Source organism: Cheilinus undulatus, linkage group 17 (genome assembly GCF_018320785.1).
Source record: "Cheilinus undulatus linkage group 17, ASM1832078v1, whole genome shotgun sequence".
Lineage (NCBI taxonomy): Eukaryota > Metazoa > Chordata > Actinopteri > Labriformes > Labridae > Cheilinus > Cheilinus undulatus.
The window spans coordinates 11,581,097-11,596,330 of record NC_054881.1 but is presented as its reverse complement, the minus strand read 5'-3'; the positions used below and the strand labels follow the sequence as shown (position 1 = coordinate 11,596,330).

General features: G+C 38.6%; 1 protein-coding gene across 3 annotated transcripts in view; it reads right to left on the bottom strand.

Annotated features, from left to right (window-relative positions):
• Positions 1-1,344: 1,344 nt before the first annotated feature.
• Positions 1,345-15,234, bottom strand: part of eng (endoglin) — a 93,734-nt gene continuing 79,844 nt past the window's right edge. For 2 of the 3 annotated variants that reach the window (XM_041810725.1, XM_041810726.1), the window contains exons 12-14: positions 9,073-9,183; positions 8,947-8,994; positions 1,345-8,856 (exon numbers count right to left, since the gene is read on the bottom strand). In XM_041810725.1, the coding sequence (XP_041666659.1) occupies positions 8,735-8,856; positions 8,947-8,994; positions 9,073-9,183 (281 nt within the window). In that variant the 3' untranslated portion in view covers positions 1,345-8,734. Of the gene's footprint in view, positions 8,890-8,946; positions 8,995-9,072; positions 9,184-15,234 lie in introns of all 3 variants that reach the window. The other variant, XM_041810727.1, reaches the window with a different exon arrangement.

The following is a 15,234-nucleotide window of genomic DNA, read 5'->3' as shown; positions in this document are numbered from 1 at the left end:
GCTGCTTACACATTAATGCGGATTAGCATTAATCCAATAATAAAATATGTACATAATAATATAAAAAGGCCAGGGGCATTTTTATGTATGACAAGCACATTATAATAAATGTTTAATAGGCTATGGTACTTATGCATGTGCTTAAAAAGCATTTGGAAAGCAGCATAGCATATGGCACGTGTTTTACAGGCGCTTTTGTGTGTTTGTCATGAATCATGTAAAGGATTTTTGTTCTCATTTCCCTCAATGATGAAACCTGAAAACAAATTGATACAGTGAGAGGAAAATAAAACACTGTTTTGGGGGTTAAACATAAAATTCAAAGCAGCTTTATGCTCAAATACACATTTTTAATGATGCAAGAATCTGTGTTTTCATCATCTCAGTATACATATTTGAGTCTCAAGCATGTTATCTAGGTTAAAGCTGATTTAACTGCTTATTTCAGTGCCTAGTTCGCATTTGTCTTTGTTAGGGTTCCAACTCTTTTCTAGAGATCGTTTTCTAGGACTTTTGCCAAACATTTCCGCCCAGTTGACATCTAAAGCTTATGAAAATGGGGAGTGACCACACTGCTAGGCCATCTGCACCCCTTTTGTGAAGTTTTCACCATGCAATGAGACAATGCAAAAGTTACTAATTTCATGGCATCTTAAAGGCCACTGAGCTGATGTATATTCATTTATAGTTTTAGCCACAGAGTCCCATTTTTCATCACACTATGCTTACAATGCCAACACACATTTGAAACCAGAGCTCCAAGCCACAGCTGAAACACAAGACATCAACCTTTGCATACAAACAGGCTACAACCCTAATTCCAAAATGTGGAGGTGTTGAGTAAAATGTAAATAAAAGCAGTTGTCTGGACCACTGGGAGTATATGTTGCTCTAAAACCTTGTTATGCTTTTCAACACTGATAGTGCCTTTCTAGATGTGTAAGCTGCCCACTCCATAAGCACAAACGTAACCCAACACCATCAAAGATGCAGGCTTTGGAAGTGTGCACTGATAACAAACTGGACAGTCCCTCTGTAGGACACGCCATCAATAGTTTCCATGAAGAATTTCAAATTTTGATTCATCTGACCACAGAACAGTTTCCCATTTTGCCTCAGTCCATTTCAAATGAGCCTTGGCCCAGAGAAGAAGGTTTTTTCCATGTGTACCACTTACTTTTCCAGCCTTCTGTTGCCCTGTCCCTACTTTTATGAGATGTGGAGTTAACTGTAATGTTTGTTGTCTGAGTAGATCAATGGTAACATAGAACTGTTTTTTTTTTTTTTTTTTTATATGGTACAATGTTAGTGCTGTGAAAACGACACAATAAATCACAAAGTACATTTGTCGTATTGACTTTATTAAGATAATTTCGAACTAAACATATATTTCTTCCGAGACATCATAGAATAACATGAAAACAGTTGAAAACTGTCCTAACATATGGACCCATTTTAAATGGGAAAAGGTTGCATACTCTATAAACACCCAAAAATAACTTTCATCACATTTATGTGGCAGACATTCTTCACTGCACAGGGTTGGAAGCTCAAATACACTTACAATGTTAAACTGCTGTGTTCAGGATTGCAAGATAAGCCACAAGAACAATGTGAAAAGGGGCAATGTTTCAAAATGGAAATCAAAAGACATTGGATGTACTGTTAGCTAATGTTTGCTAGTTAATAAATCTAAGGGGTTGAAATTCCTACTGGTAACGTTAGGAAGAGTTGCTGATTTTCCTTAGCAGCCTATAGTAACTGTCTACTTTTTTTTATTTAGCTTAAAAACTGGTAATATTCCAAGGTAAACAAGATGCCAGCTATACTGCTAAGTCACACCAGCTTATGTTAGCATTCAAACAATTCCTAGCGTCGCTGCCATAAGCTTCACTGGTCTAACAGTGTCTTGTAACCAATTCATTTGAAGTTAATTTAAAAATGATCAGTTTTCTATCCCATCAGCTATGCTAACCAAACATCATCCAATCATTAAGTTATTCATTGATAGTTTTATAGAACAGTAGGGGCATAATTTCCTAGCCAGTGGTGTTGTTAGCAAGCCAACATAAATATTAGCAACAATTTTAGCCTAGAACTGCTGATATTTGAGGTAAAACAACATATTTGGCTACATAGTTACAACAGTTGGTGCTAGTATTATACCAGCTCCTAGCGTGCATAAATGATAGCTACATCAGTCCTATCATATCTAGTAAATATCCCCTGCAACTAACCAATATCTGTGAATTAAAAACATCAAACTGGTCTGCAGAATGCTGCTAACATCAGCAGCGCTAGCACTCCCAGACTTTGGTCTTACTTGGAGGTTAATGTCAACTTCCCTACACTGGAAGTGGTTAGGTATTGCTCGGATTGATATTCCAGTTTTATTTAAACGAATTCCACACAACTTTATCTTCATTTTCTAGAATTAAAAAAGCAAGAAGCAACCTTCTCACTGTGCTGGTTTACATCCAGGTAGTACTGCATTATGGCGTTAGCCACTTAGTGGAGCTACAGCCCCAGGTAGTGGCAGGTGTCTGTGTTTCAGCTTAAATATGACATTTGACCGGCATTGATACCTACTTTACACAGCTAGAGACTTAAGTTAGGTGTGGCTGCAGACCTCAGCTATCAGAAAACTCCTCTTGCAGTGAGAAAACACCCCCGTTCAGATGGAAGTGACGCATTTTGCTGGTACAATATATTCCCTGTTTTAGAAGTAGTTCTGTGAACAGTGGTTAGCTTTAGCCAAAGCTAAGATAGCTGCCAAGCTATGTTTTTCAATGAATTCAAAAGTGCCCTGAGCTACCTGCATTTCTATCATTGCTAAGTAAGCTAACGTAGCTATGTTTGTTGTAGCAACATGACCTTTGGCAAACATAGTGTAAAGCTAATGTAGCTCAAGCAGAGCTAACTTAGCTATATTTTGCTTTAGTAGAGGTAGCCTAAGCTAGCTTTGTTAGTTTTAGCTACATTAACCGTGCTAGAGTGTTTTCACTGTTACCTTTTTTCTGTAAGCAGGCTGTTTACTTTGCTATATTAAATGTTTTATAATCTGATTTTATTTTGAAAGTTTAGTGTGCATTTATGTCCTGACAGTGTTGGTGTCTCATTGTGGTGGTCCCCAAGGGGGGAAATGGTCTGCAGCCAGTCTGTCTTGAGAAATTTTTAGTATCAATTTCTGTTTAGTTAACATTTAGAGTCATTTAGTTGGCAAATTCTGGTCATCCCTACTCGTGACCCCAAGTTAGTCAGTTAAATATCGTTTAAGGGTAGTTTTAATATACGCTGTAAGTTGTATTAAACTAGATTAAGTCCAGATTTTCACTATTTGTGGACCTCTAAGTTGTAATAAAATGATGAGAGTTTGTCCTTTTATCTAAAGTTTGAAATCTGAACAAAAGTAGAGCCTTATAAAAGCCTGTGAGCTTCTCACCCTGTGAGTGTGATGTCAATGGTAAAAATGCTGCTGTGTGAATCTGGTGAATTCCATTTTATACGCGATAAAATCAAAGCCGACATTTTGACACGTTGTCAAGGTTACAGACGTTGGGTAAGAATTCAGAATTGGACATTGTTAAAAGGCCAGAGAATGGCTGCATTCACAGAACTGTAGGCAGAGCTTCTATTATACACAGCCACATAAGGGCACACAAAAACACACATGTATACGCGCACACACGCACACAGATATTTCATTAAATGTGTCTGAAATGAGGAAATGGCTGCCGGAGGTAACGAAAGGATCTACAGGGTTAACAAGTGAATTAACTGACAGCCTGTCTGATTATACTGTCAGTGCTCAGACAGAAACAGGCACTCACCAGGGCGGCTTTAACACAGGTAACAGAACAGCCGACATGTGAAAAGCAGAAAAAGTCAAACATTGCAGCCAATTCCTAAATTTAAATGGGGAAAAAAGTTCTCACTAATGGCCACATTTTTAAATCTGAATGTTCCCTGAGAACATCAGGTTCGTGAGTGTTGAATATCTGGCTGGGAGGCTTCACCGCAGTGAGACATTCAGACAATACAATGTCAGGATGTCAGTATCAGCAGAGATACGATGTGTTTTTTGGACAGCGGGGAATCGCACGGCAAATGTCAAACAAGGAAAAAACCAACAAACCTTGGTGCTGTGTTTGACATGTGATGTGTCACGCACTGACTGAGACCACAATGCAACACAGGCCTGAATCTTTAAACCACAATAAAAAACAAACATTCCTGTACATAACAACCTTATGTATTTATATAAGTGCCATTATAAGAATTGTCCCAGTTCTCCAAATACATAAAAGAACAAAGCAGGTTGAAGAAAAAGCAAGAATATCATACATCACTTACAAAAACAGGTAAAAAAAACTATATGGACATTAAATACAAGTCATCATATTGCACAAATACTCAAGTGGCAACGTGTATTTCTTAGAGATTTTTACAAGTTTCTTTGGCAGAGAAATTAATTCAAAGATTAAGACTGAAGGTGAATAAATTATATTCACAATCTAAATCAGTAGGTGAGTAACTATTGAGACAGTGATTATAAACAGCATATTTGAGTATGCATAAGGAATCATCACAATTTGGTTGCCTGTGTCAGAGCTACAGTATGGATACAAAATGCTTTCTTACACAAGACCTGATGCCTGTTTTTCCAAGATGCAAGAGACTAGAAAAAATATATAGATATATAAAATGCATGTACATTTGCACACAGATCAACCGTCACTCTGCAGTTGCTTCCCTCATGAAGATCCTGGTTTCCCATTTATGCAGGTTGTGTTAAGCCTGATTCATACTTCTGCATTGGATCTGCAGTGGCAGATTTTAGCATCTACGCTGAAGCATACATGCTTAGCCTAAAATGCACCACAAAATTTAACTGTGTGTTGCAATGATGCAATGCTGCTGGGCCTTGATTGCTCTACCAGGTAGCATCATTATTCCAGTATCGCTGGTGAAAATTTTTCCCAGTCTGCGCTTGAACTGATTCAGCAGCCATGCGTTGCATCTCTTTTAATGTCTCCTTTCTTTGCTTCTTTACACTAAATCGGCTGCTGCTTGATATTAATCAGCTCCAACTCCAGCATAATAAGCTTGATTTCAGTCACCAAGGTGTCCTGTTCACAAACAGCCATGTAGCAGAAATGTAGGTGGCAACATAACTAGTACAGGAGCACAGCTAATTGGTGTTTAAGTGGAGTTTTGCAGCGGTACGTAGACACACCAGCCCAGGAATATATAATGCTAATGATGGAATAGGCTGCTGCAGTGTACACTCAATGCAGAGGTATAAATCAGGTTTAAGTATAATTAGACATTTAAACATGAAAATAAGCTCTTTTCAATGAAAGTTTCTGTATAAGGCATGCCAAGTGACAGCTGGGAATAAAGCTAGTGTTAATTTTTCATCTGGCACTCTTCATGTAGTTAAAGCACAAGTGACTGACTGGTGCAAACAGGTATTATTCTTTTTCCATTTTATTTTAATTAAATCCATGGAGGCTATTTCCCTCTGATGTCACACACGGAAACACTGTTATAATGTTAATCTGCTCTGTCTGAGGCTTGCGTGTCATTACAAAAGAAAAAATATGACTAAATGGTTATGATTCAGCTGAATTTACACTGATAAACATTCAAAAAGAAAATGAATGGTAAAAACAGAGATCATAGACCATATTTACAGTTAACTCTACATGTTTGATAAGTACTAAGACTCCAATAGACAACACCTTATGTAAGCTGATGTTCAACTAATTTCTTCTTAGCATCACAGGTAGAAAGTGTTCCTTGACCAAGCAGCGAACACTGATGTTAAAATGTAAGCCAAGGCAGAAGTGCAGAATAAAGTGCAGTACCCCACATGTCCACAAGAGGTTGGTGTCAAACACCCTGGAGTCCCATTTACACCCATGTTAAAATGTCTATTTCGACAGCTGATTTAAACATGTTTACAGCCTGGTTGAGAAATCAAATCTGGTCTGAATGACTCATGTCAAATTGGTGCACATCATGGGGGTTGAATAGTTTTCATTACTCATTTGTTCTGATTGGATTAAGGCAAAAATTTGTGCATAAACTCTAATAAGTGGCATGGTTAATTTGACAGACAGGCTGCCTGGGTTGATTAAGGTTGTACAGAAAAAGCATTTTCAACATGGTAACTGCCCTCATTGGGCTTCAATACTCCCCTCTAGGATAACATCATTGAGCCTACAACCATGCATGCAGTATGTTCTTGACACAGCAGGAAAGACTTCTTTCTCAACTAATAAAAATATATATTTTTTTTTCAATAATGGCTTTCTTGCCTTTATTAGTGAGACAGGACATTGGTTGGGCTGGTCTTGAACCCTGACCATCTGCGTACACAGGGTGCAGCCCCAACTACTAGGCCATCTGTGCCCCTTACCCAACTAATATTAGCATTAGCAAACTATTGGGGCTTTAATTATAAAGCAAGCTAGACAGTTTCTTGTTTAGTTGCTTTGTGGCAAGAAAAATAGTTAATACAAACGATCCTTTAGCTACCCTTTAATGTTAGTTAGGAAGTCCCTCCTCCACTTTGAATTTTGTATTACCATTAAACTGTGATGAAAGCTAGGAAGTGGCTAATTGCTAAGTTTTTATTTTTTACCTGAAGGTACTGTAGCAAGAGTTATTAAAAAATGTGCTTTATCTTGAAATATGGCCCAATAACACTCCCAATTTTCACTCTCCATTGTCCTTTCAGCTCCTGATCTAATGTGAACTATAGTAAATTGTCATGACATCAGAGGGAAATGGCTGCCATATGAATATTCTGAATTGATGTTTATCTTATGGGATCCAAACATGTTGTGTTCTGAGCTGGTGACTTGTATAAAAAGTTTTAAGTTCAAAAGTTAAACAAAAGGGGGTTAGGCATATAGATATATCATAATTTCCTATTTACAGTCCAAAGGTACGAGTTTGCCAGTTTTCAACTGGAAAATTGGGTTTTCTGGCCCATTTGTTTTAAACAAACATTTGCCTTTAATCTCGCAGATTTCATTTCCTTCTGTGCGAGAACTACTAATTAAATGTGAATTTCATAATGGAATATTTCAGGCTCTTGTTTGTACCTTAAATCCCCCCCAAAGGAAAAAGTTTCTTGGAGTTTGGTGACACAGAGGTAGCAACTCTTCAGGGTGCAGAAGGGACCAAGGGTGACAGAAGCTGGGAATGTTTTGGTGATCCAAAACATCAATTAGAGCTCTGATAATTACTTCCCTTTTGGTGCACTCATCTCTAATCACAAGATGAGGCAGACAGTGAGCGGCTGGCTACATTTAGAATGAAAAGATGCCAAGTATGAGCAAGGATAAGGAGCTGTGAATGCCTGTCAAGTCTTGATTTTCAAATGAAGACAAAGTAATGGTTTTGACACCATTAACAGCAGCTCGTACATCTACAGGATTGTGATTAAAATGCCCTTAAAACACTTTAAAACCAAACATAAAGGTCTTTTTTATGAGGATGTGGGTACAACATATTATAGAGATGGCAGTTACCAGAGAGAGTGGACATAATGCAGAGGAAAAGTACTGGAATTTCACCTCCAAAATGACTCTTTTTATGGAAACTCCACCCTGGGGTGTAGCTGTATGAGATGACATAAATAGTCCCAGGTCTAAAACAGTGATGTTCAGTGTTGTGCTACTATCTCCTTTTTTAGGGACATAACCAGGCTCTGAATACAGATATGTATCTGCTTGTGTGTATTTCTGATGTCACATTCATGATCATTTTTTAAAAATAATTTAATGCTACCTTTTAGGCATTGATAGGGTTGGTTTTAGTGAGTTATTAAGGCAACAGGTATACTGTATTTCTGTGTTGCTTAACTCTGAAGTAAATGCCCATATACAGCTATTGCATAGCATAAAAAAGGCACCATAACTTTGTTTTGTGAGCTACAAATGAGCAAAAGAAGTCACCTATAAGAATCACCTCAAGTGACACGGACAAAAAGGCAGAAAAAAATTATAAATTCACAAGAAAAATCTAGGGCTAGCCACTCGCTCAGCTCCAGACTTCTTAAATACAGGAGGTAGCTGTTAAACTGTTGACCTTGACTCCAATTAAGACAAATACCCCTTGATAGGAGCATCTGGTTTGAACTTTTGGTCCTCGAAACATGGCTGCTATCTTTTAAGACTGACCTCGCCAAAAGCCCATCATATTTTTGTAGCTTGGATGTGAATTCAAAACAGCTTTTCATCTGTTTTTCAGGCGGTCTTTTGACTGGTTTGTCTCCTGTCTGACTATTATTGTGCTGCCATCACACAAGCACAATTCATTGAAAGGAATGTAGTGAATTTCCTGTTAGCTCTTGGGGGGATATGGTTTGTTTTTCCTGTTGCTTGGGAGCCAATTTATTTTTTTTTCTCTTGCCCTCTTTAACTTCCTGTGTAGGAGCTTGATTTTTACAGAGAGGCTGCGGAGGTGAACGTCAGAAGCCATTGATCAGACTTCTGTTATCCGTCACCCAACACCCCCCTCCTTTCACCATCACATGCCCCCAGATCATTCCATTTGTGTGTCAAAGACGTGGGTCGTGCTTTGTAATATGAATTTGTAAGGGGCAGAAAAGGAGGACATGCTTTTCTAAGCATTATTTTAGAAAAATAAAGCACATAACCCATATAGGTGACTTTGGAGGGAGATGGTGGCCCTGCTGGTAGTGGAGATCATCATGACTTCATGCCATGCTGCTGGTCGGTGTGCTTTGGGTACTTCCGATGCTTGCGTTGGCGCTGCTGTTCTCAGAGGGGGAGGGGTTGGTGGAGACGGGTTGTCGCTTTGCACCTGAGCATGGACATCCTGGAGAGAGAGGAGAGAGAAGCCAGTAAGAACCTGGAAAAAAGGAAGGAGAGGAAAAGAAAGAATAAGTAGTAAAGTCATTTTTCTTACCAGGAAGATTTGCTGCAGTTGAGCTAATGTCCAGTCCAGTTGGGTATCCTGAATAAGGCAGACATTTTAAAGCCCATTCTAATATCAGTTTAAAAGGGATGAGCTACATATATGTCATATATTTACCTGTTTTAATTTTGATGAACCACAGCGCTCCAATAAGTAAAACGCCAATCAGGAAGCCTCCAAATGCAATGCCCAGGACACCAGGTAGGCCAAAATCAAAGCAGGGTGGGGCTGAAACAAAGACAAGAAATAAACAATGTATGCATGCTTCAATGAAACAGCAGCAACAACCACCATAAGTAAAAAGTAAGAGTTAGTTAGTTAGTTTAAAACGGCTGTTCTTAAAATACACCTCATTTAATAGAAATATTTGAGTCCAAAAGTACAGGTGCATCTAGTCAAAGCATCCATGCTGAGATACTTTGGAATACTTTTGAACATTGCCCAGCAATTCAGCACCAAAATGTGCTGGCAACATAATCTTTTCCCCAATCCAGCATTAGAGAATCACTACCACCAACCGTTGGCCCAGTTGACAACAATGGATGACCGTATCTGTTGTGTTTCATCAATTTAACATCCTAAGACCCTCCTTAAACTTCAACTATGTACATATGTTCTCATATGTACATAGTTGAAGTTTAAGAAATTTGCTAGAAACGTTGGGCGAATCTGCCATATATTTTCAGCAATTTTCATGGAAACTTAAGGGAACTAGTTTGGAGATTTGGGGAAATGTCTTGGAAAATTTCGAGTATTTTAATGGAAATGATGGGAATATATTTGCATATTTGAAAGAGTTTCATTGGAGGTTTTAGCGGACATTTGCTCTGAATGTTTTTTTTTTTAGCATTTTCATGGAAATTTGGGAAATCAAAGAAATTGTAGGTATTTGAAAAGTAGGGTATTTCTGTTGATTTGGAAAATTTCAGAGCAATTTTAGAACCTAAAATGACTCCCCCATACCTCTCCCAATGAAAGACACAATTTCTTACGCCTGAAGACTCCAACAACTGACCACCTGGCTAAAACACAGCCAAACATGTGCTCTGAACTTATTCAGCACTGAATTTTCTACAGACACAGGACTTTCAGGAGAATTACAGACACAATTTCGGGTAAAAACAAATTCCAGTTTAAAGACAAGACTGAGCTTTTAAACTTAACAGGTCCTACCTATCCCAAATAAGTGAAGCTAAAGACTCATTCCAGACAAAAGCTCAGGTCTCAGGAGGTTAACGCTGGGCAGCTAGTAGGGTTTCACTTAACTCATGAAAATACCATTGTTATAGGTTTTACAGCACGACTTCATCAAAGTTTTGCTCATCTTTTTTCACTTTAGAGAAAATGGCAAGCCTAAAGTCAGCTTCTGAATAAGTTGTTCTTTTACTTCAGCAAAAAATGGCAGTGTTTGGAAGTTCATGAAAAGTATTATACAGACGCTCTTTGGTTGGGAAAAACTTAGATTTAAAATGGTAAAAAAACTAAGGCAAACCAAGGTAACAACCCACGCGTCACACCCTGAAGAAAGCTCTTTGTTCTGCTATGTGTGGGTTGTTGCTCAGCTTGGTTTTAACATGACCTGTTTTAGCAGTTTCATTATGAAAAGGCTGTTTGAGTAAAGGGTTTTTACTTTTTCCATAAGCTAGCCTTGTCTTTTTGATCTTTGCTATTTTTTTATTTTACATTTTATGACAGCAAAATTGTAAAACATTGTCTTTCTTATGGTTATGTTTCTATTTTTCAGATTAGGATGACGAATGAGAGAGATGGAAACACCCCTTTTAGGTTAAAAGAGTATTGCAACACATGACTTGTCTAAATCCTTGATTTCATAAATATTGAGATATATTATATATCTATGATGACAGATTAAGTATATTGTGAGCTCAGCTCTGCTCAGTCTGGAAGGCCTTGGACTGGGAATTGAAGGTCACCGGTTCAAGTCCTGGTCAGACCATAGCTGGACTTTGGTCTGGTAACTGGAGAGGTGCAGGGTCACTTCCTGAGCACTGCCGAAGTGCCCTTGAGCAAGGCACTGAACCCCCAACAGCTCACGGCAGCGCTCCAATGAGGGCAGCAAGACCATCACTCACATCTCTCCATTAGTGCATGTCCTGGGGATCCTGTTTGTGGATGTGTATTTGCATGTAATTCAGCCTATGTTTGTGTAGCATGTATATCACATAGAGTGTAAACTGTGAATTTCCCTTTAGGGTTTAATAAAGTATGACTTAACTTGACTTAATCATTGCATCCTGACAAGCAAGAGTATCTAATTGCTAATTCAGATAAATGTTTTTTTTTTCTAGTGCTGGACAAAGGAAGTCCCATGTTGGAAAAACCGGTTTGTTTTCATGGTCTAACATAAAAGAAAATGCCTGCAGTGTGTGAGTCTTGTACTGTCTCTGGGAGAGATCTGGAAAAATGCCAGCTAGAAGACTCTTCAATGAAGAGGACAGATTAGTAACAGTATCTACAATATCAAAAATCATCTACTGTTTTTAAATACAGACACAAAGACTTATGACAAAGGAAAAAACAGCTTTGCTTTTCACTGTTAGGTTTCACATTTATCCCTCTTGGCAACAAAACCTTGAAATAAGGGATCATTAGTATTGATCAATATCCACCCTATTGAGAGATATCTGCCATCAGCCACTCTTAGTCATTCCAAGAACCGAATGGCAACTCTTGACTGAGCTCCAGAGATCCTGACCCCGGCTAGATAGAAGCCCCTCCTCAGTGCAAAACACAAGAAAGTCTGTTTGGATGATTTTGCAAACTCCTACTGGGCTTTCATTTGTTTTGCACTGACCTGAGGCTTGTGTCTAGGCTTCTGCCTAGCCATAAAGCCCAGATCAGTGGATGGCTGCAGTGATGATTATCCTTCTGCACTTTTGTCCCATCTCCACACAGGATCTCTGAAGCTTAGTCAAACTGATCATCAAGTTCTTGGTGATCAGTTTGGCTGGGTGACCTGCTCTTGGAAGAGTCCTAGTTGTGCCAAACATCTTCCATTTAAGAATCATGATGGGCGCTGTGCTCTCGGGAACCTTGAGGCAACAGAATTTTTTGTAGCCTAACCCAGATCAGTGCCTTGTTCCTTTGACCTCATGGCTTTGTTTTTCAGCTATGAGGCCTTCTATAGACAGGTGTGTGCATTTCCAAATCATGTCCAGACAACTTACTTTAACACAGGTGGACTCAAATCAAGGTGTAGAAACATCTAAGCAAAGATTAAAAGAAATGAGAGGAACCTGAGCTAAAACTTAAGTGTTTTCTAAACTCTATTTTCACTTTGTCATTATGAGGTACAGAGTATCAATTAATAAGAAGATTTTTTTTTCCAACTGTAGCATCAGGCTTCAACATTAACTGGAAAAAGTGAAGGGGGTCTGAATGCACTGTTATGTGGGCATTAACCAATGCCAGCAGCAGATGTTTATCTGGTGGGTCATATCAATTCGATGCAGGCATCTAGCACACTTTGGCTGATTCAGAGAAGAGATGTAGTAGAAGATGTGGCCTGTTTTTGTGGTCGTCATAGAAGAAAATGTTGGCATTATGGGAGTGTAAAACCCAAAGCAGTGAGGAAAAAACATGGGCAATAAGCTAATTCATCACTTAAAACATTGTCATGGCATGTGCCCTGACTTTTACAGTGCATCTCGACTTGAAATCAAAGTAGTAGTGTCGTCCTAATATCTGATTGGATATGCTCACATATATATACATAAGCATGTAATGCAACTATGCATAAGTTCAGTGTGGTGTATGAAAGTTCAATGTCATCCTGTCATTAGCTGAAATCAGCATCTGAGAGATTCTAAAACATCTTAAAATAAAATACATAACATGCTCATGCAACAGTAGGGGCCTCTAAATGTAATTATCATGACAATACAAGCAGGGCCCAGTGAATAGAGCATTTACTGCTTCTGCAGGGTTTGACCTCAGCTTTACCAAAATAAAGCAGTCCATTTATGCTCAATCATTTTCTCTCTTCTGATTTAATGATACAAATTTCAATTCACAATCAAACTTGGCATTGGAGATGTTCTTTGGGCAAGCTGTGCGCTGTCTAGCACCCCCACATCGTGCTTCACTGCTGACAAACTTAATAGAAAACATAAAAACCTCAGCCAAGAGCAAACAGAAATTATTTTCTCTCAACTCCTCTCAGAGATTTTTGGAAAGGAGAAATTATTAACAGTGGCTCAAGTCTCTGACGTACGGCGGCACAAAAATACACTCAAAAGTTTGGCAAGGATTCGCTTTGTTGTCCGGCGAGGCCTCAGAGGATTACCTTGAGATGGACGTCATTTCAGGCAAGATGTACAAAAGATCAGTGACATTTTTACCCAGAACTCAGAGGTCTTTTAACATCTCATTGTGCAAAGTTAGTACTCCCAGGGCAAGTATTGATCCACAATATTTTCAAGAAATCTGCTTTTAAAAAATGTGGATTTAGGAACAATTTCAAAGTTTCAAGCAAATTTTTTTTTACTTCTATATGCTCTATGTCTCACCGGGGCTGAAATAATTGTTAACTTCATTCTGTACTTCAACTGAGTACAAAAACCAAGGCGTAATTGGCTCTGCAAGGCTAGAAAACTTTCTTTGAACCATGCCAACAAGCTGTCAGATTTTCCCTATCAGAAAAATAAACCAGTGTCTCCTAGCAAAGAGATGCATAAGAAGAAAAACACTGCACAAACCCATTATTTTCATTCCGCCCTTTGTCTGCTACCTGTAGAGATGCCCCCACAACCATCCTGAACATTTGGAAGAAACCAATCATCACCTTTGCAAGAGTTCTCTCTCACCTCTCTCTGCTGCCTCCAGCCTCCTGGTGAAATGTGCTCAGCTAAAACTAAACTGGGTTTCGTAAACAGCTTCTTCTCTTAAAAAGTGCATTAAAAAACAAGGAAATTAAAGACAGAGGACAATAAGGCGATGACGACTCTGTGAATTATGTGAGTATGAATTAATGTGGGTGGTGTGACGACCTCTGCAGAGAGCCTTTAGCTGAAAAAACAACATTAAATCTGAAGTGCACAATAATTTGGTGAATAAAAAATGCCTCAAATTAAGCATGTAACGTCTAATTTAACATCTGAACTAATTACAATTGGTACATTTTTTACTATCATGCTGATATTTGATTAAACAACACCAAAAATCAGCTGAATTTCTGATAAATCACAGCACTGAAACAGTGACATCTTGTGACCATATTACCAACTGCATCCCACACAGCCAAGCCTCTCAGCTGCTCAGTCACAGACAACATTCCCTGACCTTAAATGTGCTAAAAACAAGGCTCTAAGTCGAGCAGGCTTTCTCCTGAGACTGTTTTTCATGTCTGCAATCAGTCTGTGTGTTAGTTTGTGTAAGTGCGGCTGAATAAACAGGAGCAGGAAGCAGAAGCTCCTGAGCAGGTAGAGAAGAGGACACAAGATGAATGCCTGTGATGTGACTCCCTGGAGCCCCTTGAATGAAAACTACAAAACAGGAATGATTACTGCTAGTCCTGCAGTGCCCTGCTGAGTTAACCCTTGTTGCTTCAACACTGGCTAATGAATGGAACAACATGTGAAGTAAAAACATACCAAACTGGATTTTTTTCTTATTAACTAGTGTCATTATCTCCAAAAAATCTTTTAATTATGTAAGTTTAAGCAAAGGAGGGCAAACAGGACGCATGGAGGCATTATTTAGAAGTTCAGTCAGCTGCCTCAACATGTAAAGTATGCAGCAACTTTTATCTTTCTCCTCTAGAAGAAAGTGAAGGATAAAGGGTACGTTAGGAGTTTACTAAAGCAGTGGATGGGTCATCAGAACAAGAGGCGTACTGATATTCATATGTGGCATTGCACACTTATAAAGCTGTCAACTTTGAGGGCGAGAAAGGTGTCCTACTGCTGAATACTAACGAGAAACTTCACTCTGGGTTGTTAACTGCATGTTTTCAGCAGTTTTATGATTTATCTTTATGCATTGTTGTTCAATTATATTCACAAAGGCATGAGAAAACTGAGCCTTAATGCTGCTAGATACTCAGCTGTACCTCAGGGATCAAAAGAACAGACATCTTCTTATCCTGCTGTAAAATATTCTATCATACAATATGATACATATATAATAAGACACATACGATACGATATGACACGATAGGATAGAATAGAATACAATAGGATACAATAGGATAAGATAGGATACAATTCAACATGCCATGCATGTATCAAATTATATCGACATGATGTGATGTGATACTAT